The sequence below is a fragment of the Petromyzon marinus genome, chromosome 60 (assembly GCF_048934315.1).
Source record: "Petromyzon marinus isolate PM22_M1 ecotype Great Lakes invasive population chromosome 60, UKy_Petmar_22M1.pri1.0, whole genome shotgun sequence".
NCBI classification, from domain to species: Eukaryota; Metazoa; Chordata; class Hyperoartia; order Petromyzontiformes; family Petromyzontidae; genus Petromyzon; species Petromyzon marinus.
The window spans coordinates 916,853-943,968 of record NC_133726.1 but is presented as its reverse complement, the minus strand read 5'-3'; the positions used below and the strand labels follow the sequence as shown (position 1 = coordinate 943,968).

The following is a 27,116-nucleotide window of genomic DNA, read 5'->3' as shown; positions in this document are numbered from 1 at the left end:
CCGTGTGTGGTGTGTGTACGTGTGGTGTATGTGTGTGTGGTGTATGTGTGTGTGGTGTACGTGTGTGGTTTATTTGCGCGTGTGTGTACGTGTGGTGTGTGTGTGTATGTGCCTGGGTATTTTGTACCATCGGACACTCCACCCCCACAACTCCCAATCGGTGATGGGGCAGTTGTGGAGAGAGTGGAGAGTTTCCCATACCTGGGCAGTGTGCTTATGACTGGCTCCAGTTTAACAGCAGAGATCTCACTCCGAATCAGTCGAGCGGCAATAACTTTTCATCGGTTGCGTAACGCTGTGTGGAAGCTAACTGGTCTGTCGCTCAGCACTAAGCTACAGGTCTTCTCGGCCACGGTCATTCCCTCCCTTCTCTACGCTTGCGAAACGTGGACCCCCCTGGTGGAACATCTTCGCCGGTTAGAAACATTTAGGCTGGCCTGCCTACGATCCATCCTGGGTTTAACCAGACTGGATTGTGTGAGGAGCTCACAAATCCTTGAAAGATCTGGGCAGGGTCCCATCGGTGAGCTCCTCCGGCAGGCAAGGCTGCGATGGCTGGGTCATGTAGCCCGCATGCCCAGCCACCGCATGCCGAAACAGCTTTTGTTTGGCCGGATTGAGGGGGCTAAGCGGGCGCGGCACGGGCTAGAGAAGAGATGGAGTGATGTGGTACAGGAGGACGTGGAGCTGAGTGGACTTGCCGATGACTGGTACCAGCGGTGTCAAGAACGGCCTCTGTGGAGGAGGCTCGTGAAGGATGCTACTGGGCAGTTGGAGGCAGTCGCCCTCCAACAACAACGGAGGGCGGAGGAGCGACGCTCACAACAACGAGCGGAACGCCGGGTGGCTAAAGCACAGCAGGTTGGCACAGTAGGGGGCACAGGTGGTGCATCAGCCAGTCATCTCAGTCAGTCGACCCGTGGCACCTGGGTCTGCCCAGTGACCTCCTGCCAGCGGGCGTTCGACACTTCACGTGGCCTCACGGTGCACATAGCCTGGCACAAGCGTCGTGGTGACGTCACCGCCACTTAGTGGCGAATGGCGGTTGTTGTTGTGTTGTGTACGTGCGTTGTGTGTGGGGAGCGGTGATGTAGCGGTTAGCACACTGCGCTATGAACCTGCCGACCCGGGTTCGATTCCCGCTCACGGCCAACACCAGTGACGATTATCTGAACCGGTCCCGGGCCTCCCCTAGGTTGACTCAGCCTCAAATGAGTACCTGGTGCGGTGTGTAAACATCGCCATTAGGGAGACAAAGGCGGCCGGGCGTGGTGCTGGCCACCCACCCCCTCGTGTACCGTTCCGGCCTTCACAGGTGCTCGCTAACAGCACTTGCCCCTACAGTCTGTTAAGGCTACACGGGAGATCTTTGTCTTTGTGTGTGCTCACCAGCACGCGTGGCAGGGTGCCGGGAGCCTCTTTCACGTAGTGCAGGGCCCACGCGCCCAGCAGCAGCGCCAGCAGCAGCACCGAGAGCACCACCATCCCCACCACCAGCCACGCGTCTACACGCAACACACACGCGGAGTGGCGTGCGGTGTGGTGAGTGCCGTGTTGCGGTGGTGTGCCGTGCCATGTGTGTATGTTGAACTTTCGCAGCCGCACGTCGCCAACCACGCTAATCGGAGGTGCTAGTGGCGCGTGGCGTGGCGTGCCACGTGGAGTGGTGTGGCGTGTGACGTGGAGTGGTGTGTGGTGTGATGTGGAGTGGTGTGGCGTGGCATGTGGAGTGGTGTGGCGCGGCACGTGGAGTGGTGTGGCGCGGCACGTGGAGTGGTGTGGCGCGGCACGTGGAGTGGTGTGGCGTGTGACGTGGAGTGGTGTGACACGTGGAGTGGAGTGGTGTGCCATGGCACGTGGAGTGGTGTGGCATGGCACGTGGAGTGGTGTGGCGTGTGACGTGGAGTGGTGTGGCACGTGGAGTGGAGTGGTGTGGCACATGGAGTGGTGTGGCATGGCACGTGGAGTGGTGTGGCATGGCACGTGGAGTGGTGTGGCACGTGACGTGGAGTGGTGTGGCACGTGGAGTGGTGTGGCATGGCACGTGGAGTGGTGTGACGTGGAGTGGTGTGACGTGGAGTGGCGTGGCACGTGGAGTGGAGTGGTGTGCCATGGCACGTGGAGTGGTGTGGCATGGCACGTGGAGTGGTGTGGCGTGTGACGTGGAGTGGTGTGGCACGTGGAGTGGAGTGGTGTGGCACATGGAGTGGTGTGGCATGGCACGTGGAGTGGTGTGGTATGGCACGTGGAGTGGTGTGGCACATGGAGTGGTGTGGCATGGCACGTGGAGTGGTGTGGCATGGCACGTGGAGTGGTGTGACGTGGAGTGGTGTGACGTGGAGTGGCGTGGCACGTGGAGTGGTGTGGCGTGGCACGTGGAGTGGTGTGGCGTGGAGTGGTGTGACGTGGAGTGGCGTGGCACGTGGAGTGGTGTGGCGTGGCACGTGGAGTGGTGTGGCGTGGCACGTGGAGTGGTGTGGTGTGGCACGTGGAGTGGTGTGGCGTGTGACGTGGAGTGGTGTGACGTGGAGTGGTGTGGCACGTGGAGTGGTGTGGCGTGTGACGTGGCGCAGAGCGTGTCGCGTGGTGTGGCCTGGGAGGGCGCGGCGGGGCTGGGTCCCTACTGGCGGCGTGCCGGCCCGTCCAGCGCCCCGTGGCCCGCGGGAGCTGCAGGCACACGCGGCGTGAGTGGTCGCTGCACTTGCTGTGCAGCTGCGACTTGAGCCGGGCCTGCACGCACAGCTCCGCTCCGGCCAGCACCTCCCGCAGCACCAGCTCCTCCACCAGCGGCTGGTCCGGCTGCTGGTGGCACTTCTGTCGGGGGAGGGGCGGGGTCACGGGAGGTCACGAGTGACGACACAGGCAGGGGTCACGAGTGACGACACAGGCAGGGGTCACGAGTGATGACCAGGCAGGGGTCACGAGTGATGACCAGGCAGGGGTCACGAGTGAAGACCCAGGCAGGGGTCACGAGTGACGACACAGGCAGGGGTCACGAGTGACGACACAGGCAGGGGTCACGAGTGATGACACAGGCAGGGGTCACGAGTGATGACACAGGCAGGGGTCACGAGTGATGACACAGGCAGGGGTCACGAGTGACGACACAGGCAGGGGTCACGAGTGATGACACAGGCAGGGGTCACGAGTGACGACACAGGCAGGGGTCACGAGTGACGGCACAGGCAGGGGTCACGAGTGACGACACAGGCAGGGGTCACGAGTGACGACACAGGCAGGGGTCACGAGTGACGACACAGGCAGGGGTCACGAGTGATGACCCAGGCAGAGGTCACGAGTGAAGACCAGGCAGGGGTCACGAGTGATGACCAGGCAGAGGTCACGAGTGAAGACCAGGCAGGGGTCACGAGTGATGACCAGGCAGGGGTCACGAGTGACGACACAGGCAGGGGTCACGAGTGACGACACAGGCAGGGGTCACGAGTGACGACACAGGCAGGGGTCACGAGTGATGACCAGGCAGGGGTCACGAGTGAAGACACAGGCAGGGGTCACGAGTGACGACACAGGCAGGGGTCACGAGTGACGACACAGGCAGGGGTCACGAGTGACGACACAGGCAGGGGTCACGAGTGACGACACAGGCAGGGGTCACGAGTGACGACACAGGCAGGGGTCACGAGTGACGACCCAGGCAGGGGTCACGAGTGACGACACAGGCAGGGGTCACGAGTGACGACCCAGGCAGGGGTCACGAGGGTGTGGGGTGCTACTCGCTAAGGGGACTTGCCCCAGCGGTGTGAGTGGGTGTCGGGGTGAGGCTTTGAGGGAGCGAGCGAGCGGGCGAGGCTGGTGAAGGTTACCCATGTGCCACGCCCGGGCAGCAGCTGACACACTTGCAGGTCCCAGCGGGCGTCGCCGTACAGCTCGGGCCGGGCTCCCGGGGCCCGCAGGGCCACCAGCACCCGCGGCGCCCGCCCCTGGCTCGCCTCCACCTCCACCTCGTCCTCGTCGTCATCGTCGTCCTCCTCCACGCGAACCCTCACCTCGGGGGCACTCCACTGGGCTGGGGCAGCGAAGAGGCGTGTCTGGTGAGATGCGTGCGTGTGACGAGGCGTGTGACGAGGTGTGTGACGAGGTGTGTGACGAGGTGTGCGTGTGACGAGGTGTGTGACGAGGCGTGTGACGAGGTGTGTGACGAGGCGTGTGACGAGGTGTGTGACGAGGTGTGTGTGTTGAGGTGTGTGACGAGGTGTGTGTGTGTGACGAGGTGTGTGTGACGAGGTGTGTGTGTGTGACGAGGTGTGTGTGTGTGACGAGGTGTTTGTGTGACGAGGTGTGTGTGACGAGGTGTGTGTGTGATGAGGTGTATTTGTGTGTGACGAGGTGTGTGACGAGGTGTGTGTGACGAGGTGTGCGGGAGTGGTGGTCGTGGTTATTTATGCCCCCACTGAAGACGAACGTCCGTGGAGGGATGCAGGCAAGGCCGATGAGTCAGATGCCTTCTATGACCTGTCACAGGTGCTGGCTAAAGTGGCCCCTCGGGATAGAGTGATCTTGTTGGGTGACTTCAATGCCCGAGTTGGTGGTAGTAATGGATGTTCGTGGCGGTGGTGGTGGTGGTAATGGATGTTCGTGGTGGTAATGGATGTTCGTGATGGTGGTGGTAATGGATGTTCGTGGTGGTGGTGGTGGTGGTAATGGATGTTCGTGGTGGTGGTAATGGATGTTCTTGGTGGTGGTGGTGGTAATGGATGTTCTTGCTGGTGGTAATGGATGTTCATGGTGGTGGTAATGGATGTTCGTGGTGGTGGTAATGGATGTTCGTGGTGGTGGTGGTGGTGGTAGTGGTAATGGATGTTCGTGGTGATGGTGGTAATGGATCTTAGTGCTGGTGGTAATGGATGTTCGTGGTGATGCATCTGCCGGTCATCTCGTGCAGTCCAACTCACGGCACCTGGGTCTGCCCAGTGACCGACGCTCAGTGAGCCATCGACACTTCACGTGGCCTTCCAAGTGCACCTAGCCTGGCACAAGCGCTGTGGTGGTGGCTTCCCTACCACTATTATTTGTATGTGTGTGTATGTGTGTGTGTATGTGTGTGTGTATGTGTGTATGTATGTGCTGGCTAAAGTGGCCCCTCGGGATTGAGTCATCTTGTTGGGTGACTTCAATGCCCGAGTTGGTCATGATGCTGGTACCTGGTCTGGAGTGATTGGAAGGCATCAGCTCAATAACAACGGTCGGAGGCTGCGAGATTTTTGTGCAGCCCATGGGCTTGATTACCAACACGTTCCGGCATCGGTGCATCCACACTACATCATGAATGCATGCCGGGTCCAAGCAAGAACATCTGCTGGACTACATAGTGACGGAACAGCGAATGCGAGCCCATGTCCTTGACACCAGGACCTACCGTGGAGATGATCTGCCCACTGACCATCGACTAGTCATCTATAAGATGCGCCTGCCATTCTTCCACTCCGGTGGTGGGTGTACACCCAGGACCCCATTCAAACCCTTAGTGGCCTGGTCTGATGTCGAGGGTAAATGGGCGAGGTTTAGGACTGTGACTCATGCAGCTGCAATGGCTGCTTTGGGTACGCGGTCCAGTTCTCCCCAGAGACCCTGGCTGACAGAGGAGGTGTTCAGGATGGCTGAGAAAAAGTGACAGGCCCACTCTAATCGTCTACAGCATCCCACGTCAGAGAATGAAGAGGCTTACCGCAGCCTTCGCCGTGTGGCGCTGCAAGGATGGGTGGTGGTCGCGGGTTGCAGAGGAGATGGAATCTGCCTCAATGGCCCGTTATCACAAATCCCTATTTAATTCCATCAAAAAAGTAACCTGCAGCCTATTACCATCATTAGGGGAAAGAACGGTGATACAGTCTCCGACCCCCAGGAACAGGTTTGCAGATTTGCTGGGCATTTCTGTGAGGTCCTGGGGGAGAGAAAATCCCTTAGCCTGGAAAACATAATGGGACAAAGTGGGGATGACCCTACTGAGGCTGCGGTGCCTCAAATATTGGAGGAAGAAGTCACCCCCTGTGAGTGGCTGGCTGAGGTGCCATCTGTTGAGAGTCTGAGACCAGGAAAGGCACCGGGCAGAGATGGTCTCCCAAGCGAAATGCTGAGGGAGGGTGGCGTTTGTGCACAGACTGCCCTACATGACATCATAACAACAGTCTGGACCACTGGATGGGTTCTGCAGGATTGGAAGGATGCCCTGGTTGGTCCCCCTCTTTAACAAGGGGGACCGCATAGACTGTAACAACTACAGGGGCATCTCACTCCTCAGTGTGCCAGGAAAGGTCCTGGCAAGGATTATTCAACATCGCCTTGCCAGGCACGCTGAGGAGAGGCTTGCGGAGCCCCAATGCGGTTTAAGGAAAGGGCGGTCCTGCACAGATGCCATATATTTCTGTCCGTCTGCTACAGCAGAGGTGTAAGGAATTCCAACAAAACCTACATCTCTGCTTTATTGACCTGGTCATGACCTATGATACCATCAGTAGGCCTGGGCTCTGGGTTGTTCTTCGTGCTTTCGGGGTCCCTGAACCTCTGCTCACGCTTATTAAGGACCTTCATGATGGTGAGCGGGCCCGGGTAAACTACGTGGCCGGGAGTCAGAGCCATTCCCTGTACACCTTGGGGTGTGACAGGGATGTCCTCTGGCTCCCACATTATTTAACATCTATTTTGACCACGTAGTTCGTGAAGCCTTCAGGAGCTGTACCGGAGGAATTTCCATCTGGTACAGATACAATGGGAGGCTGATTGATACCCGGGTGCGGTCAAGGGATGGCTCCCTATTGCTCAACCACATTATGTATGCCGATGATCTCGTAATTGCTGCTCACTCAGAGGAGGAGTTGGAGACGCTGCTGCTGAACCTGGAGCTTGCCACCAAGAGGTGGGGCATTACCATCAGCCCCACCAAAACTATGAACCTGCCTGGGTATGTTGTACCACCTGACACTCCACCCCCATATCACCAAATTGGTGATGGGACAGTTGTGGAGAGAGTGGAGAGTTTCCCATACCTGGGCAGTGTGCTTATGACCGGCTCCAGTTTAACAGCAGAGGCCTCACTCCGAATCAGTCGAGCTGCATTATCTTTTCATCGGTTGCGTAACGCTGTGTGGAAGCTACCTGGTCTATCACTCCGCACGAAGCTTCAGATCTTCTCGGCCACGGTCATTCCCTCCTCTACGCTTGCGAAACATGGACCCCCCTAATGGAATATCTTCGCCGGTTAGAAACATTTAGGCTGGCCTGCCTACAATCCATCCTGGGTTTAACCAGGTTGGATTGTGTGAGTAGCTCAGAAATCCTTGAAAGATGTGGACTTGCTGATGACTGGTACCAGCGGTGTCAAGATCGGCCTCTGTGGAGAAGGCTCGTGAAGGACGCTACTGGGCAATTGGAGGCAGTCGCCCTCCAACAACAACGGAGGGCGGAGGAGCGACGCTCACAACAACGAGCGGAGCGCCGGGTGGCTATAGCACAGCAGGTTGGCACAGTAGGGGGCACAGGTGGTGCATCAGCCAGTCATCTCAGTCATCTCAGTCAGTCGACCCGTGGCACTTGGGTCTGCCCTGTGACCTTCTGCCAGCGGGCGTTCTACACGTCACGTGGCCTCAAGGTGCACATGGCCTGGCACAAGCGTCGTGGTGACGTCACCGCCACTTAGTGGCGAATGGCGGTTTGTGTGTGTGACGATGTGTGTGACGAGGTGTGTGTATGTGACGAGGAGTGTGACGAGGTGTGTGTGTGTGTGACGAGGAGTGTGACGAGGTGTGTGTGTGTGTGACGAGGTGTGTGACGAGGTGTGTGACGAGGTGTGTGTGTGTGTGACGAGGTGTGTGTGTGTGTGTGATGAGGAGTGTGACGAGGTGTGTGTGTGACGAGGTGTGTGACGAGGTGTGTGTGTGACGAGGAGTGTGACGAGGTGTGTGTGTGTCTCGTACTGTCAACGAGTGGTCTGAAGAATCTGGAGAGCTCCCAGCAAGGCGCCCCGCCCCCAGTGGGCCCCGCCCCCTGCACGCGCGCGCGGTAGCGCTCGGTGGGGTGGCGCAGCGCCAGGGGGCAGCGCAGCGCCGCCCCCTGGCGCAGCGCCGCCCCCTGGCGCCCGCAGCGCGCCACCTCCATCCAGGACCGCCCGTTCCTGACAACACACACACAACACACATCACACACACACACATTACACAACACACACACACAACACACACACAACACACACCCACATCACACACAACACCCATATCACACACATCACACACACAACACACACACAACACGCACACAACACACACACAACACACCCACATCACACACACAACACACAACACGCACGCACACAACACGCACACAGACAACACACACAACACACATATCACACACACATCACACACAACACACACAACACACACACACATCACACACAACACACACCACACACACACACACATCACACACAACACACACACACAACACACACACAACACACACACACACAACACACACACAACACACACAACACACACAACACACACAACACACACAACACATACACAACACATACACAACACAACACACACAACACGCACACAACACACACACAACACACACACACAACACATACACAACACAACACACAACACGCACACAACACACACACAACACACACACAACACATACACAACACATACACAACACACACAACACGCACACAACACACACACACAACACACACACAACACACACACACCACACACACACCACACACACACACCACACATCACACACAACACACACACACACCACACACACAGACAAATAGCCGTCACTCGTGTTTGTGGTGGTGCTGATAGCGAGTGTAACCTACAAAGGCCGGCACGGCGCACCAATTGAGGGGGTGGGTGGCCAGCACCACGCCCGGCCGCCTTTGTCTCCCCAGTGGCGATGTTTACACACCGCACCAGGTACTCATTTTAGGTTGCGTCCACCTAGGGGAGGCCCAGGACCGGCTCAAATGATCGTCACCGGTGATGGTGTCCCCACCGCCATCTCCTGACCGATGGCCGGTGCCACGATGCCAGCAACAGCAAGCGAGTTCAGTCTTGATTTGATCTTGATGTGAGTAAGCAAGCGAGTTCAGTCTTGATTTGATCTTCATTTGAGTAAGCAAGCGGGTTCCATATTGATTTGATCTTGATGTGAGTAAGCAAGCGGGTTCCGTCTTGATTTAATCTTCATTTGAGTAAGCAAGCGAGTTCAGTCTTGATTAGATCTTAATTTGAGTAAGCAAGCGAGTTCCATCTTGATTTGATCTTGATGTGGGTAAGCTAGCGAGTTCCATCTTGATTTGATCTTGATGTGAGTAAGCTAGCGAGTTCCAACTTGATTTGATCTTGATGTGAGTAAGCTAGCGAGTTCCATCTTGATTTGATCTTGATGTGAGTAAGCTAGCGAGTTCCATCTTGATTTGATCTTGATGTGAGTAAGCAAGCGGGTTCAGTCTTGATTTGATCTTGATGTGAGTAGTCAAGCGAGTTGCCCTGCATCTTCTCTACGGGGGGTTGAGTGTTGCCTGAGGTTCGCACTGCGCTGCGGGTTCTCCCAACGCGCTCCGATCGCCTCGCCCCGTGTGAACAACCCGCACGTTCGTGGAGTTGGCCCACCGCTCCAACATAGCACCACAGAGCTTGGACAGACTGCCCAGAGACGCGCCCATCCGGTGTCTCTGGATCTGGAATCTGCACGAGCGACGCTTCTTGACGCTTTATGAAGACAGTCGAGGGGGACAATTCTATACACAATTGTGTATACAATTGTGTATACAAATGGGGGGTGGGTCTACGCTCAATCCCAATTGTATACACAATTGTGTATACAATTGTGTATATAATTGTGTATACAATTGTGTATACACGTGCGGGAGGAACCCAGAGCACAGGGATAGAACCCCCACGTGCGAGGAGTTCGAGGCAAGGGATGGGGGGTGGGCCTACGCTCAATCCCCGTACACGATGGAAAGCGACCTTGCTGCATTTCCATCACTCACGTGGTGGCCACAGTGACCCGTCATGGATGGAGAGGGAGGGAGCTTCACGAGAGTGCGCGTGTGTGTGTGTTCGTGTGTGTGTGCGTGCGTGCGTGTGTGTGTGCGCGTGTGTGTGCGTGCGTGTGTGTGTGCGTGTGTGTGCGTGTGTGTGTGCGTGCGTGTGTGTGTGTGCGCGTGTGCACGCGTGTGTGTGTGCGTGTGTGTGTGCGCGTGTGTGTGTGCGCGCGTGTGTGTGTGCATGTGTGTGTGCGTGCGTGTGTGTGTGTGCGTGTGTGTTCGTGGACAGCGCTGTGGGGGGAGATCCAATTTTGATTGGCTCCTCCCCTCATGGCATATGTGTCCACCACAGGGGCTAAACGGGGGCTCTGGACGGGTGCGAGGGGCTGGTAACCCCTCCACCTTCAATTAATTACCACGAAACTACGAATGAAATATGTAACAACTAAGCTTGTGCCGGAGGCCCCGGGGGGCCAGGCGTCTATGACGTCTCCTGGCCAAACCCCAATTGGCGGAGCCAGGAGATTGAATACCTACCCTCGGGGCTACTCCAGAAACAACGAAAAGCCACTACGGTTGGCCACGTGGAATGTTCGAACGCTCACTGCAGAGGAGAGGCTGCCACTCCTCTGTCGGGAGCTGGACCGGTACCGCCTGGATCTATGCGGCATTCAGGAGGTCCGGTGGACCGGCTCTGGCTCCTGCCACCATGAGGGGTGGACAGTCCTCTACTCGGGGCAGCAGACTGCCAAACAACAGGGTGTGGGTCTTCTTTTGAACAAAAGAATGAAGGGGGCGTGGGAGCGTGGCGGTGAGGTGTGGGAAGCTGTAAGCCCCAGGCTACTTTGGGCTCGCCTTCCCATCAACCGGAGGCGAGGAATGGTGGTCGTGGTTACTTATGCCCCCACCGAAGATGAACATCCGTGGAGGGATGCAGGCAAAGCCGATGAGTCAGATGCCTTCTATGACCTCCTGTCACAGGTGCTGGCTACAGTGGCCCCTCGGGATAGAGTCATCATGTTGGGTGACTTCAATGCCCGAGTTGGTCATGATACTGGCACCAGGTCTAGAGTGATTGGAGGGCATGGGCCAGATCAGCTCAATAACAACGGTAGGAGGCTGCTAGATTTTTGTGCAGCCCATGGGCTTGTAATTACCAACACGCTGTTCCGGCATCGGCGCATCCACACAACATCATGGATGCATGCCGGGTCCAAGCAAGAACATCTGCTGGACTACATAGTGACGGACCAGCGAATGCGAGCCCATGTCCTTGACACCAGGACCTACCGTGGAGCTGATCTGCCCTCTGACCATCGACTAGTCATCTGTAAGATGCGCCTGCCATTCTTCCACTCCGGTGGTGGGTGTACACCCAGGACCCCATTCCAACCTAAAGTGGCCTGGTCTCAGTTATCTGATGAAAGTTGCAAGCGAGAATTTCATCATCGCTTGCGGCTGGGATTGGCATCGTCCCCGACTCCTCCTGATGTCGAGGGTAAATGGGCGAGGTTTAGGACTGTGACTCATGCAGCTGCAATGGCTGCTTTGGGTACGCGGTCCAGACCTCCCCAGACACCCTGGATGACAGAGGAGTTGTTCAGGATGGTTGAGAAAAAGCGACAGGCCCACTGTCATCGGCTACAGAATCCCACGTCAGAGAATGAGGAGGCTTACCGCAGCCTTCGCTCGGAGGTTTGGAGAGCCGTGAGGCGCTGCAAGGATGGGTGGTGGTCGCGGGTTGCTGAGGAGATGGAGTCTGCCTCAGTGGCCCGTGATCACAAATCTCTATTTAACTCCATCAAAAAAGTAACCTGCAGCGCCACACCTATTACCATCATTAGGGGAAAAAACGGTGATCCAATTTCCGACCCCCAGGAACAGGTTCGCAGATTTGCTGAGCATTTCTGTGAGGTCCTGGGGGAGGGAAAATCCCTCAGCCAGGAAAACATCGCGGCACAAAGTGAGGATGACCCTGCTGAGGCTGCGGTGCCTCAAATATTGGATGAAGTCACCCCCTGTGAGTGGCTGGCTGAGGTGCCATCTGCTGAGGAAGTATTGAAGGCGATCCGGAGTCTGAGACCAGGAAAGGCAGCGGGCAGAGATGATCTCCCAAGCGAAATGCTGAGGGAGGGTGGCGTTTGTGCACAGACTGCCCTATATGACATCATAACAACAGTCTGGACCACTGGACGGGTTCCGCAGGATTGGAAGGATGCCCTGGTGGTCCCCCTTTTTAAGAAGGGGGACCGCACAGACTGTAACAACTACAGGGGCATCTCACTCCTCAGTGTGCCGGGAAAGGTCCTGGCAAGGATTATTCAGCATCGCCTTGCCAGGCACGCTGAGGAGAGGCTTGCGGAGCCCCAATGCGGTTTCAGGAAAGGGCGGTCCTGCACAGATGCCATATTTTCTGTCCGTCTGCTACAGCAGAGGTGTAGGGAATTCCAACAAGACCTACATCTCTGCTTTATTGACCTGGTCAAGGCCTATGATACCATCAGTAGGCCTGGGCTCTGGGTCGTTCTTCGTGCTTTTGGAGTACCTGACCCTCTGCTCACGATCATTAAGGACCTTCATGATGGTGAGCGGGCCCGGGTAAAACTACGTGGCCGGGAGTCAGAGCCATTCCCTGTACACCTTGGGGTGCGACAGGGATGTCCTTTGGCTCCCACATTATTTAACATCTATTTTGACCACGTAGTTCGTGAAGCCTTCAATAGCTGTACCGGGGGAATCTCCATATGGTACAGATATAATGGGAGGCTAATCGATGCCCGGGTGCGGTCAAGGGATGGCTCCCTATTGCTCAACCACGTTATGTATGCTGATGACTTGGTAATAGCTGCTCAGTCAGAGGAGGAGTTGGAGACGCTGCTGCTGAGACTGGAGCATGCCACTAAGAGGTGGGGCCTTACCATCAGCCCCACCAAAACTAAGCACCTGCCTGGGTATTTTGTACCATCGGACACTCCACCACCACAACTCCCAATCGGTGATGGGGCAGTTGTGGAGAGAGTGGAGAGTTTCCCATACCTGGGCAGTGTGCTTATGACTGGCTCCAGTTTAACAGCAGAGGTCTCACTCCGAATCAGTCGAGCGGCAATATCTTTTCATCGGTTGCGTAACGCTGTGTGGAAGCTACCTGGTCTGTCGCTCCGCACTAAGCTTCAGGTCTTCTCGGCCACGGTCATTCCCTCCCTTCTCTATGCTTGCGAAACGTGGACCCCCCTAATGGAACATCTTCGCCGGTTAGAAACATTTAGGCTGGCCTGCCTACGATCCATCCTGGGTTTAACCAGACTAGATTGTGTGAGGAGCTCACAAATCCTTGAAAGATCTGGGCAGGGTCCCATCGGTGAGCTCCTCCGGCAGGCAAGGCTGCGATGGCTGGGTCATGTAGCCCGCATGCCCAGCCACCGCATGCCGAAACAGCTTTTGTTTGGCCGGATTGAGGGGGCTAAGCGGGCGCGGCACGGGCTAGAGAAGAGATGGAGTGATGTGGTACAGGAGGACGTGGAGCTGAGTGGACTTGCCGATGACTGGTACCAGCGGTGTCAAGATCGGCCTCTGTGGAGGAGGCTCGTGAAGGATGCTACTGGGCAGTTGGAGGCAGTCGCCCTCCAACAACAACGGAGGGCGGAGGAGCGACGCTCACAACAGCGAGCGGAGCGCCGGGTGGCTAAAGCACAGCAGGTTGGCACAGTAGGGGGCACAGGTGGTGCATCAGCCAGTCATCTCAGTCAGTCGACCCGTGGCACCTGCTGGGTCTGCCCCGTGACCTCCTGCCAGCGAGCGTTCGACACTTCACGTGGCCTCAGGGTGCACATAGCCTGGCACAAGCGTCGTGGTGACGTCACCGCCACTTAGTGGCGAATGGCGGTTGTTGTTGTTGTTGTGCGCGTGTGTGTGCGCATGTGCGTGTGTGTGCGTGCGCGTGTGCGCGCGTGCGTGTGAGCTTGTGCGTGTGAGCTTGTGTGTGCGTGTGTGTGTGCACGTGTGTGTGTGCGCGTGTGTGTGTGCGCGTGTGTGTGTGTGCGCGTGTGTGTGCGTGTGTGAGCTTGTGTGTGCGTGTGCGCGTGTGTGTGACTGGACAAAGTCCCATCGGTGAGCTCCGGCAGGCAAGGCTGCGTTGGCTGGGTCATGTAGCCCGCATGCCCAGCCACCGCATGCCGAAACAGCTTTTGTTCGGCCGGATCGAGGGGGCTAAACGGGCGTGGCACGGGCTAGAGAAGAGATGGAGTGATGTGGTACAGGAGGACGTGGAGCTGAGTGGACTTGCCGATGACTGGTACCAGCGGTGTCAAGATCGGATCAGAGGGTGGAGGAGCGACGCTCACAACAACGAGCGGAGCGCCGGGTGGCTAAAGCACAGCAGGTTGGCACAGTAGGGCGCACAGGTGGTGCATCAGCCAGTCGTCTCAGTCAGTCGACCCGTGGCACCTGGGTCTGCCCCGTGACCTCCTTCCCGCGGGCGTTCGACACTTCACGTGGCCTAAAAGTGCACATTGCCTGGCACAAGCGTCGTGGTGACGTCACCGCCACTTAGTGACGAATGGCGGTTGTTGTTGTTGTGTGACCCGGCAATCCGAGTTCGATTCCCGCTCACGGCCAACACCGGTGACCATAATTTGAACCGATGCTGGGCCTCCCCTAGGTCGACTCAGCCTCAAATGGGTACCTGGTGCGGTGTGTAAACCCCGCCACTGGGGAGACAAAGGCGGCCGGGCGTCGTGCTGGTCACCCACCCCCTCATGTGCCACAGCGCCGGCCTTCATAGGCGCTGCTCGCTAACAGCACTTGCCCCCACAGTCTGTTCATGCTATACGGGGGATCTTTGTCTTTGTGGGTGGGGGTTGGGGCACCTCACCTGAGTAGCTGCACCCTGTACGTGGTGCCGGACCCAGCGCCTTCGGGGGGCTCCCAGCTGAGCACGTGGTTGAAGTCCCGCGAGGTGATGGTCACGTGTCGCGGGCGAGCACACTTGGTCACGGATCCCCCCTGGCTGGGGGTCAGGGGTCCCGGAGTGGGGGACACTTGTGTGGGCGGGATAGGGGGGGGGGGAGGAGGTTACGCATGGGAGAGAGGGGGGCAGGTGGGTTAGAGGGGACAATTGACCTGCATAGCACGAGGAGGCCACAGCCCGAACCGTCTGTGCTTTGAGCACACTTAAGAGGAGGTGGCGTTTTCCTTCGTTTGAATGCAACCTCTTGACGGGTTTCGGCGTTCGTGTGTCTCATCAGCACACTTGATTGCGACGCTGCTGATGCGTTGGGCACGCTTCCACGAGGATGGGCCTTACGGCTGATGTGTCTCGTCTTTCCTGATGGATGGGCGAGGAGAAGTAGCGGCAGCCTGCCGGTCGTGTCCGCGGTCTACACAGCGAAGCGAGCCGTCGCTCTCTGTTGCGCGTCGGTGAGGCACGTGTCGTCGTGTTGTGTGTAGTGTGTTAGTGAGGCACGTGTTGTGTATCGGTGTGTAGTGTGTGAGTGAGGCACGTGTTGTGTATCGGTGTGTAGTGTGTGAGTGATGCACGTGTCGTTGTGTTGTGTATCGGTGTGTAGTGTGTTAGTGAGGCACGTGTTGTGTATCGGTGTGTAGTGTGTTAGTGAGGCACGTGTTGTGTATCGGTGTGTAGTGTGTTAGTGAGGCACGTGTCGTTGTGTTGTGTATCGGTGTGTAGTGTGTGAGTGATGCACGTGTCTTTGTGTTGTGTATCGGTGTGTAGTGTGTTAGTGAGGCACGTGTTGTGTGCCGGTGTGTAGTGTGTTAGTGATGCACGTGTCGTCGTGTTGTGTGTCGGTGTGTAGTGTGTTAGTGAGACACGTGTTGTGTATCAGTGTGTAGCGTGTTAGTAAGGCACGTGTTGTGTATCGGTGTGTAGTGTGTTAGTGAGGCACGTGTTGTGTATCAGTGTGTAGTGTGTTAGTGAGGCACGTGTTGTGTATCGGTGTGTAGTGTGTTAGTGAGGCACGTGTTGTGTATCAGTGTAGTGTGTTTATAAAGGCACGTGTTGTGTATCGGTGTGTAGTGTTAGTGAGGCACGTGTTGTGTATCAGTCTGTTGTGTGTTAGTAAGGCACGTGTTGTGTATCAGTGTGTAGTGTGTTAGTGAGGCACGTGTTGTGTATCAGTGTGTAGTGTGTTAGTGAGGCACGTGTTGTGTATCAGTGTGTAGTGTGTTAGTGAGGCACGTGTTGTGTATCAGTGTGTAGTGTGTTAGTGAGGCACGTGTTGTGTATCAGTGTTTAGTGTGTTTGTGAGGCACGTGTTGTGTATCAGTGTGTGGTGTGTTAGTGAGGCACGTGTTGTGTATCAGTGTGTAGTGTGTTAGTGAGGCACGTGTTGTGTATCGGTGTGTAGTGTGTTAGTAAGGCACGTGTTGTGTATCAGTGTGTAGTGTGTTAGTGAGGCACGTGTTGTGTATTAGTGTGTGGTGTGTTAGTGAGGCACGTGTTGTGTATCGGTGTGTAGTGTGTTAGTGAGGCACGTGTTGTGTATCAGTGTGTAGTGTGTTAGTGAGGCACGTGTTGTGTATCGGTGTGTAGTGTGTTAGTGAGGCACGTGTTGTGTATCAGTGTAGTGTGTTTATAAAGGCACGTGTTGTGTATCGGTGTGTAGTGTTAGTGAGGCACGTGTTGTGTATCAGTCTGTTGTGTGTTAGTAAGGCACGTGTTGTGTATCAGTGTGTAGTGTGTTAGTGAGGCACGTGTTGTGTATCAGTGTGTAGTGTGTTAGTGAGGCACGTGTTGTGTATCAGTGTGTAGTGTGTTAGTGAGGCACGTGTTGTGTATCAGTGTGTAGTGTGTTAGTGAGGCACGTGTTGTGTATCAGTGTTTAGTGTGTTTGTGAGGCACGTGTTGTGTATCAGTGTGTGGTGTGTTAGTGAGGCACGTGTTGTGTATCAGTGTGTAGTGTGTTAGTGAGGCACGTGTTGTGTATCGGTGTGTAGTGTGTTAGTAAGGCACGTGTTGTGTATCAGTGTGTAGTGTGTTAGTGAGGCACGTGTTGTGTATTAGTGTGTGGTGTGTTAGTGAGGCACGTGTTGTGTATCAGTGTGTGGTGTGTTAGTGAGGCACGTGTTGTGTATCAGTGTGTGATGTGTTAGTGAGGCACAGGAATCACGCGCGCGCTGCGGGAATGCGACGGAGGTCGCTGACGTCATTGGGGGGGTTTCGATGGAAACGAGGGAGGAGCGGAAGTGGTAGTAGCAGTGGTAGTGGTAGTAGCAGTGGTAGTAGTAGTAGCAGTGGTAGTAGTAGTGGTAGTAGCTGTGGTAGTGGTAGTAGCAGTGGTAGTGGTAGTAGCAGTGGTAGTAGCAGTGGTAGTGGTAGTAGTAGTGGTAGTAGCAGTGGTAGTGGTAGTAGCAGTAGTAGTGGTAGTAGCAGTGGTAGTAGTAGTGGTAGTAGCTGTGGTAGTAGTGGTAGTAGCAGTGGTAGTGGTAGTAGCAGTGGTAGTGGTAGTAGCAGTGGTAGTAGCAGTGGTAGTGGTAGTAGTAGTGGTAGTAGCAGTGGTAGTGGTAGTAGCAGTAGTAGTGGTAGTAGCAGTGGTAGTAGTAGTGGTAGTAGCTGTGGTAGTAGTAGTGGTAGTAGCAGTGGTAGTAGTAGTGGCAGTGGTAGTAGCAGTGGTAGTGGTAGTAGTAGTGGTAGTAGCATTGGTAGTGGTAGTAGCAGTAGTAGTGGTAGTAGCAGTGGTAGTAGCAGTGGTAGTAGCAGTGGTAGTAGAAGTGGTAGTGGTAGTAGCAGTGGTAGTAGTAGTAGTGGTAGTAGCAGTAGTAGTGGTAGTAGCAGTGGTAGTGGTAGTAGCAGTAGTAGTGGTAGTAGCAGTGGTAGTAGCAGTGGTAGTAGAAGTGGTAGTAGCAGTAGTAGTGGTAGTAGTGGTAGTAGCAGTAGTAGTGGTAGTAGTAGTGGTAGTAGCAGTGGTAGTAGCAGTGGTAGTAGTAGTAGTGGTAGTAGCAGTAGTAGTGGTAGTAGTAGTGGTAGTAGCAGTGGTAGTAGCAGTGGTAGTGGTAGTAGTAGTGGTAGTAGCAGTAGTAGTGGTAGTAGCAGTAGCAGTGGTGGTAGCAGTGGTAGTGGTAGTAGCAGTGGTAGTAGCAGTGGTAGTAGCAGTGGTAGTGGCAGTGGTAGTGGTAGTAGTGGCAGTAGCAGTAGTAGTGGTAGTAGTAGTGGTAGTAGCAGTGGTAGTAGCAGTGGTAGTGGTACTAGTAGTGGTAGTAGCAGTAGTAGTGGTAGTAGTAGTGGTAGTAGAAGTGGTAGTGGTAGTAGCAGTAGTAGTGGTAGTAGCAGTAGCAGTGGTGGTAGCAGTGGTAGTGGTAGTAGCAGTGGTAGTAGCAGTGGTAGTAGCAGTGGTAGTGGCAGTGGTAGTGGTAGTAGTGGCAGTAGCAGTAGTAGTGGTAGTAGTAGTGGTAGTAGCAGTGGTAGTAGCAGTGGTAGTGGTAGTAGTAGTGGTAGTAGCAGTAGTAGTGGTAGTAGTAGTGGTAGTAGAAGTGGTAGTGGTAGTAGCAGTAGTAGTGGTAGTAGCAGTAGTAGTGGTAGTAGTAGTGGTAGTAGCAGTGGTAGTGGCAGTGGTAGTGGTAGTAGTGGCAGTAGCAGTAGTAGTGGTAGTAGCAGTGGTAGTAGCAGTGGTAGTAGCAGTGGTAGTGGCAGTGGTAGTGGTAGTAGCAGTAGTAGTGGTAGTAGTAGTGGTAGTAGAAGTGGTAGTGGTAGTAGCAGTAGTAGTGGTAGTAGCAGTGGTAGTGGTAGTAGCAGTGGTAGTAGCAGTGGTAGTAGCAGTGGTAGTGGTAGTAGCAGTGGTAGTGGCAGTGGTAGTAGCAGTGGTAGTGGCAGTGGCAATGGCAGTGGTAGTAGCAGTGGTAGTGGTAGTAGCAGTGGTAATAGCAGTGGTAGTGGTAGTAGCAGTGGTAGTAGCAGTGGTAGTAGCAGTGGTAGTAGCAATGGCAGTGGTAGTGGCAGTGGTAGTAGCAGTGGTATTGGCAGTGGTAGTAGCAGTGGTAGTAGCAGTGGTAGTAGCAGTGGTAGTGGTAGTAGCAGTGGTAGGACTCACCACTGTGATCTCTACATTGGGTCAAACTTAACATCTCTTAATGTTCGACGGCTTGTGCACCAGATCTTATTTATTCACGATGTACTTACAAAAAATTCCGCAGATTACCTACTGGATCTCCTCTCTCTGTGTCAAAGAACAAATTTGACCTCAGGTCTTCGCTCATTTACCAGCTTCACATTCCCTATTGCCGTACAAAAACTGGAGGAAGGGCCTTTGCTATTGATGCCCCCAGGGTCTGGAATGCTATTGCCAATAAACTGCAACTTGAATCACTACCTATGAGATCTTCACTCAAAACTGCTCTAGAGGAGTTGTACAACCCTAGCTGCCACTGCTATTCAGTGGCCTAAAATATGGCTCTAGATTTTGGTGTTATAATTTATTTAAGTAGTTTATTGTAAAAAATTCGGTCACAGTGCCTATGATCACTGTTACATTGGATTTATGGCTTTTATTTCCGCAAAGCCATCACTCCAGTCATGAAGAAGGATCCTCTTGTGGAGCCACTCAAAACCTTCACCTTACCCTACATTGCAGGGGTCACTAAAAAGATCTCCAAAATCCTGAATAAACACAAGATCCAGGTCCGATTCAACACAGTACACAAAATCCGTGATTTAGTTCCATCTGTAAAAGATGCTCTTCCAGACATACAGTACCCGGGCGTTTACAAACTAAAGTGCCTCTGTGGTAGTAGCTACATTGGAGAAACCAAAAGACATATCTCGGACCGCATCCGCGAACATAAAGCAGACTTGAAACACGGTAAGACGAACTCCTCGGCCGTGGCAGATCACTGTTACAATTCAGTGGGCTCACATGACATTGACTTCTCCAAGACGGAGGTTCTTTGCAAACCAACTGGCTACCATGAGAGATTCGTTCATGAGGCCATTCACATATACAAGCACAGAGACAATTTCAACCGAGAAGATGGATTCAGGCTTAGTAACCACTGGAAAGATGTGTTAAATCATTTCTGTTCTTAATTAATTGTAATTTTACGATGACCTTCAGACCGCAGCTCTTTCGCCAGCATTGCCTCTTAATACCTCTCACACCACGGTTAATGGTATGGTTTACAACATGGAGTATACTAGGGCTTCGCAGCTGTCTCTCTCCCCCTCCTCTGTTCCGACCATGGACGAACTCGTCCGTCTGAACGGGGCCCGTAGCTATCCGTGGTACGGAAATTTGAGGGTAAGAATCCACCCATTTTTTCGCCATATAGCATTGTGATATATAACGACTTATGGTTGGTAGCTTAGCTGATTGGAGAATATAGAGTTTATTGATAACATGAAGGTAATTTATATTTTAGTTTTTATTGGTTCACTATATAGTACTGTGAATAGCTCAGATGTGTAGTCATTTCTGTGACCAGTCACCAGCAAATCACCCAGTTATTTCAATGCTAAATTCGCCTAGTTATTTCAATGCTAAATTCTCCTGTTTTGATTTGTACTAAGTGCCTCGGTGAATGTGTATGCTCTGACTTCAACGTAACTATTTCTGTAGCAGTTACAAGCGAATGCCTTAATTTAGCTATTTCAATGCTAAATTCTATGCTAATTCCTTTTAACAATGGGTGCCTCTGCGGATGCGTATGCTTTAACTTTTAACATAGCTATTTCTGTGACCAGTCACAAGCTAATCATTCAGCCTTTTCAATGCTAAATTTTATGCTAATTCCTTCGTCAAGGCTCTTTGTTCCTCTCACACAGCTTAAAAGCCGTGATCTGAACGTGGCTCTCTCACTCCAGCGCTGTCCTACCAGACAGTCTCGCTCCCTTCACCTGATGAAGGCCGCTTGTGTTGTGGCCGAAACGTCGTGAGAATATTATTGTGTTATTTTATTTTATCAATTTATTATTTTATTCTCATTCTACGTGACTTTACCGAAATAACCAAAGAAGATGAATCATTGCAGTCACGAAAGCTTTAAATCGAAATTTGATTTCGAAAAGTTTTTTTTTGTTTTGGCCATGTTTTTGTTTATTGTAGTACGGAGTTAGACTGATGGCCTTAATCTTAGTTGTCTTGTGGTTGTTGTTGTTATTTGACTTGCATCCCACTGGGATTTTTGCACACAGCGTTGGTGTACGGTGCTATTTCAGGAATATTTTGATGTTTTTTTTCCTGGATTTTCTGTTTGCACAGTCACACATAGTCACTTTAAGATGTTTTCTTGTTCATGTTTTTGTTCGTTGCGGTGGCACCCGATTCAAGAGCCGAATGGCTCACAGGGCTATACCAAATAAATGAACTATGAACTATGAACTAGTAGCAGTGGCAGTAGTAGTAACAGTAGTAGTAGCAGTGGCAGTGGTAGTAGCAGTGGTAGTAGCAGTGGTAGTAGCAGAGGTAGCAGCAGTGGTAGTGTCAGTGATAGTGGCAGTGGCAGTAGTAGTGGCAGTAGTAGTAGCAGTGGTAGTGGAAGTAGCAGTGGTAGTGGTAGTAGCAGTGGTAGTAGCAGTGGTAGTGGTAGTAGCAGTGGTAGTAGCAGCAGTAGCGGTAGTAGCAGTGGTAGTAGCTGTGGTAGTGGTAGTAGCAGTCGTAGTAGCAGTGGTAGTGGCAGTGGTAGTAGCAACAGTAGTGGTAGTAGCAGTGGTAGTAGCAGTGGTAGTAGCAGCAGTAGTGGTAGTAGCAGTGGTAGTAGCAGTGGTAGTGGTAGTAGCAGTGGTAGTAGCAACAGTAGCGGTAGTAGCAGTGGTAGTAGCGAGAGAAGAGCGACAGGGAGGCGTCTGACCGAGCGAGTGAGCGGGGTGACTCGGTGAGTGCCGGATCGGCCATCAACTCCCATTGCCGTCACGGTGTCTAGGAGATGTTAACTACCTCGCCAGGTACACAGGAGGCTGTGGGTTCAACCCGACTCTGACGCCTGCTGCTGTATATTTGGAGTTTGCGTGTCTCTCTCTCATCATCATCATCACGGTGGCTAGGATATGTTAACTACCTCGCCTGGTATACAGGAGGTCGTGGGTTCGATCCCGACCCTGACGCCTGCTGCTGTATATTTGGAGTTTGCGTGTCTCTCTCTCTCATCATCATCATCATCACGGTGGCTAGGAGATGTTAACTACCTCGCCTGGTGTACAGGAGGTCGTGGGCTCGATCCTGACGCATACCGTGTGGATTTTTCTCCGGGTACTCCGGTTTTCCCCCTCCAACATTTAGAATCAACATCACGTGTTTGGAGCACAGGGTGCTTCAAAAAATGTTAACATTATGGGACTTTTATGGGAAAAGAACGGATAACACACTGATAACGTGATAACGAATGTGATGTTAATAGCTGCAAAGAGTGTCCCCCACGTGTTCGCCATCGTTGTCAACTCGTGCCTGGAATCTTCCACAGGTGGTTTCTTGAGCCCCGAGGGAGCAGTACATTTCCTGCGGTATTGTTGCAAATTCTCGGAAGTGTTCACATTTGTTTTGAAGCACCCTCGCTTATTTAGCTGCGACAAGGAATTTCCACGCGGCGACGATGATGATGACGACGACGACGATGATGACGATGATGATGACGACGACGATGATGACGATGATGATTATGACAAGCCACTTCTTTGGCCCATCATTAGTGAGAGCCGGGCCGCTTCTGAAAGAGAGTCACGCGTAGCCCCGGTGTGTGCCTTACCCTGGTCGAATCAGAATAACAGTCACGATTTCAATGCCGCTGCTACTACTACTGCTGCTGCCTGCTGCTGCTGCCTGCTACTGCTACTGTCTGCTGCTACTGCTGCTGCTGCCTGCTGCTGCCTGGTGCTGCTGCTACTGTCTGCTGCCTGCTGCTGCCTGCTGCTGCTGTTGCTGCCTGCTACTGCTGCTGCTGCTGCCTGCTGCTGCTGCTGCTGCTGCCTGCTGCTGCCTGTTGCTACTGCTGCTGCCTGCTACTGCCTGCTGCTGCTGCCTGCTGCTGCTGCCTGCTGTCTGCTGCTGCTGCCTGCTGCTGCTGCCTGCTGCTGCTGCTGCCTGCTGCTGCTGCTGCCTGCTGCTGCTGCCTGCTGCTGCCTGCTGCTGCTGCCTGCTGCTGCTGCTGCCTGCTGCTGCCTGCTGCTGCCTGCTGCTGCCTGCTGTCTGCTGCTGCTGCTGCCTGCTGCTGCTGCTGCTGCCTGCTGCTGCTGCTGCCTGCTGCTGCTGCTGCCTGCTGCTGCTGCTGCTGCCTGCTGCTGCTGCTGCCTGCTGCTGCTGCTGCTGCCTGCTGCTGCTGCTGCCTGCTGCTGCTGCCTGCTGCTGCTGCTGCCTGCTGCCTGCTACTGCTGCTGCCTGCTGCTGCTGCTGCCTGCTGCTGCTGCTGCCTGCTGCTGCCTGCTGCTGCTGCCTGCTGCTGCCTGCTGCTGCTGCCTGCTGCTACTACTGCTGCTGCTGGGTTGGCAGTAGCGGTGCACGGGCACAGCGGAAAGTGACTCAACGCGTTCATCACTGAACCCCGCGACGTTTTGGGCAATGACCCTGCTTCACAGCAACGCCACCGCAGATGTAACATCAGCGTCCCCACGTGGGGCGCCGCGCTTTGCCGAGAAGTTTGTTGTGGGGGGTGGGTGTGGGATTTGATGGCGAGCGGGGGGGTGGGAGCGCAGGGGGTGGGGGCAGTGGAGAGGGGCAGTTGCGGGGGGGGGCAGTGAGGGAGGGGCGGGGCTGTGGGCGAGGGGCGGGGCTGCGGGGGAGGGGTGCTCGCTGTGTTTCTCGGAACAGCAGCAGCAGGAGGCGGGGCACGTGCTGGTGACGTCACGGCGCGAATGACGCATTCCCGTCAGCACCTCGCTGGGGCGAAACAAACACTCACACACACACGTGTACACACACACACGTGTACACACACACACGTGTACACACACGTGTACACTCACACACACACGTGTACACACACGTGTACACTCACACACACGTGTACACACACACACACACGTGTACACTCACACACACGTGTACACTCACACACACGTGTACACTCACACACACGTGTACACACACACACGTGTACACTCACACACACGTGTACACACACGTGTACACTCACACACACGTGTACACACACGTGTACACTCACACACACGTGTACACACACACACGTGTACACACACACACACACGTGTACACACACACACGTGTACACACACACGTGTACACACACACACGTGTACACACACGTGTACACACACACACACGTGTACACTCACGTGTACACACACGTGTACACTCACACACACGTGTACACTCACACACACGTGTACACTCACACACGTGTACACTCACACACACGTGTACACTCACACACACGTGTACACTCACACACACGTGTACACACACACGTGTACACACTCACACACGTGTGTACACTCACACACACGTGTGTACACACACACGTGTACACACACGTGTACACTCACACGTGTACACTCACACACACGTGTACACTCACACACACGTGTACACACACACACACACGTGTACATTCACACACACGTGTACACACACGTGTACACTCACACACACGTGTACACACACACACGTGTACACACTCACACACGTGTGTACACTCACACACACGTGTGTACACACACACGTGTACACACACACACACTTGTACACTCAAACGTGTACACTCACACACATGTACACAAAGATAAAGATCCCCCGTGTAGCCTGTAACAGACTGTAGGGGCAAGTGCTGTTAGCGAGCACCAATGCAGGTCGGCACGGCACACGAGGGGGTGGGTGGTCAACACCACGCCCGGCCGCCTTTGTCTCCCCAGTGGCGATGTTTACACACCGCACCAGGTACTCATTTGAGGCTAAGTCGACCTAAGCGAGGCCCAGGACCGGTTCAGATAATAGTCACTGGTGATGGCCGTGAGCAGGAATCGAACTCGGGTCGCCAGGTTCGTAGCGCAGCGCCAGCGCTCAACCGCTGCGCGTGGCCCTGTCTCTCCCCTAGGTCTACCCAGCCTAAAAATGAGTGCAGCTGTACCTGGTGCGGTGTATGGGGAGACAAAGGCGGCCGGGCGTGGTGCTGGCCACCCACCCCCTCGTGTGCCACAGCGCCGGCCTTCACAGGTGCTGCTACTCGCTGACAGCACTTGCCCCCTACAGTCTGTTACAGGCTACACGGGGGGCGTCTTTGTGCGTCAGGATTGTGCGCGTTCTCACCTGGGTCGACGGCTATCGTAGCGATGGTGATGAGGTTGACGGCGATGATGGCGACGATGATGCCGTGGAGGAAGGTCGCGTGGCAGGCCATGAATCTGCGGGCGAATTTCTCCTTTTCCTCCTCCTCCCGCGATGTCTACAGGCTCTTCCGAACTCGGAGTGAGAGCGTCTTCCTCTCGTCTCCAGCGCAGTTCCTTCCCTTCCCGTAATATAGTGTGTGTAGGTGTGTGTGTGTGTAGGTGTGTGTAGGTGTGTGTGTAGGTGTGTGTGTGTAGGTGTGTGTGTAGGTGTGTGTGTGTGTAGGTGTGTGTGTGTAGGTGTGTGTAGGTGTAGGTGTGTGTATGTATTCACGTGTACGTATGTCTTGGTGTATACATGCGAATGGGGAGCGGTGGCGTAGTGGTTAGCGCGCTGCGCGACTCACCCTGCCACCCGAGTTCGATTATCGCTCTCGGCCAACGCCAGTGACGTTTTTCTGAACCAGTCCTTACACCCCCCCTAGGTCAACTCAGCCTCAAATGAGTGTCTGGTGCGGTGTGTTAAAACATCGCCACTGGGCAGACAAAAGCGGCCGGGCGTGGTGCTGGCCACCCACCCCCTCGTGTAGACCTCAGCACTTGCCTTAAAGGTCCATTTAAGACTCTATAGTTGACCTCTGTCTTTCGTGTGCAAGTGTGTGCGCGTGTCTCTCTCTCTCTATCTCTGTGTACATGAATGTGTAGGTGGCACGTGTGCGTTTACCTGTGCGTCCGTGTACCGGGTGCACGCGCGTCTTCTCGAGCGCGTGCAGTCCGTGAACGCCGCTCTCTGTTGGCCTCACGACTGTGCAGCGAGATCGACGGAGCTCCAGTAGTCATTGAGTCTTGGGGCTGATGACTAAGCCCACCCCCCCTTAACCCCGCTGCCCTCAAGGTGCCCGGCCACGCGACATTTGAGTAAATAAAATTCCCAGCGGCACACGGAGCAGCTCCCGGCAGGATGAGTGAGAATGTGAGGGCGTGAGTTGATAGTTGTGTGCGCGCGTGCGTGTCTCTCTCTCTCTGTGTGTGTGTGTACAATCAGCGCTTGCCCCGACGGTCTGTTGAGGCTACACGGCGGACCTTTGTGTGTATATGGGGAGCGGTAGTGTTGTGGTTAGCGCGCTGCGGTACGAACCCGCTCACAGCCAGCACCAGCGACGATTATCTGAACCGGTCCTGGGCCTCCCCTAGGTCGACTCAGCCTCAAATAAGTACCTGGTGCGGTGTGTAAACATCCCCCCTTTGGAGACAAAGGCGGCCGGGCGTGGTGCTCGCCAACCACCCCCTCGTGTCTGCCCCACCGGCCTTCACGGGGGCTACTCGCTAACAGCACTTGCCCCAACGGTATGTCAAAGGCTATACGGGGGATCTTTATCTTTGTGCACTCAACCGAGGGGGTACCCTGAATCAGCTATCGACTCAGCCACTCGGCTAACGCAACCTCCCCTCTGGCTAGAACGCAGAGGGGAGGGGGGGGGGGTTGTGGACCTCCGTGGATGAGGGGAGGAGGAGGCTCGTCGTGAAGGGCGCCGCTCCTCGGGCACTGGGAGGCAGTCGCCCTCCAACCACCATAGCAGAAGGAGGAGCGACGCTCCAGCGGCTAAGACACCACACGTTGGCGCAGTGGGGGGGGGGCGGGGGGGGGGGCACTAGGGCTGAACGATTAATCGATTTCAAATCGAAATCGCAATTTGAAACAATATGCGATTAGCAAATCGCAAAGGCTGCGATCTTTTGCGATTTTAAAAGTCCTATTACTTTATTGTTGATTTTTTTTTTAATTATTATAACTTCATTATTTAACTTAACAATTGTTCTATGTTTGATTGTTCTATTTCAATTTAAAGCTTTCGTGACTGCAGTGATTCATAT

The 27,116-nt window shown here is 54.4% G+C and overlaps 1 protein-coding gene across 1 annotated transcript in view; it reads right to left on the bottom strand.

Moving 5' to 3' along the window:
* LOC116955532 (uncharacterized) overlaps window positions 1-26,855 on the bottom strand; it is a 28,145-nt gene extending 1,290 nt beyond the window's left edge. Inside the window, exons 1-6 of the mRNA XM_076053206.1 lie at window positions 25,225-26,855; window positions 14,898-15,063; window positions 7,932-8,128; window positions 3,825-4,027; window positions 2,625-2,814; window positions 1,390-1,505 (exon numbers count right to left, since the gene is read on the bottom strand). Coding sequence (XP_075909321.1) covers window positions 1,390-1,505; window positions 2,625-2,814; window positions 3,825-4,027; window positions 7,932-8,128; window positions 14,898-15,063; window positions 25,225-25,315 — 963 coding nt within the window. The 5' untranslated portion in view covers window positions 25,316-26,855. The remainder of the gene's footprint in view (window positions 1-1,389; window positions 1,506-2,624; window positions 2,815-3,824; window positions 4,028-7,931; window positions 8,129-14,897; window positions 15,064-25,224) is intronic.
* Between the last annotated feature and the right edge of the window lie 261 nt (window positions 26,856-27,116).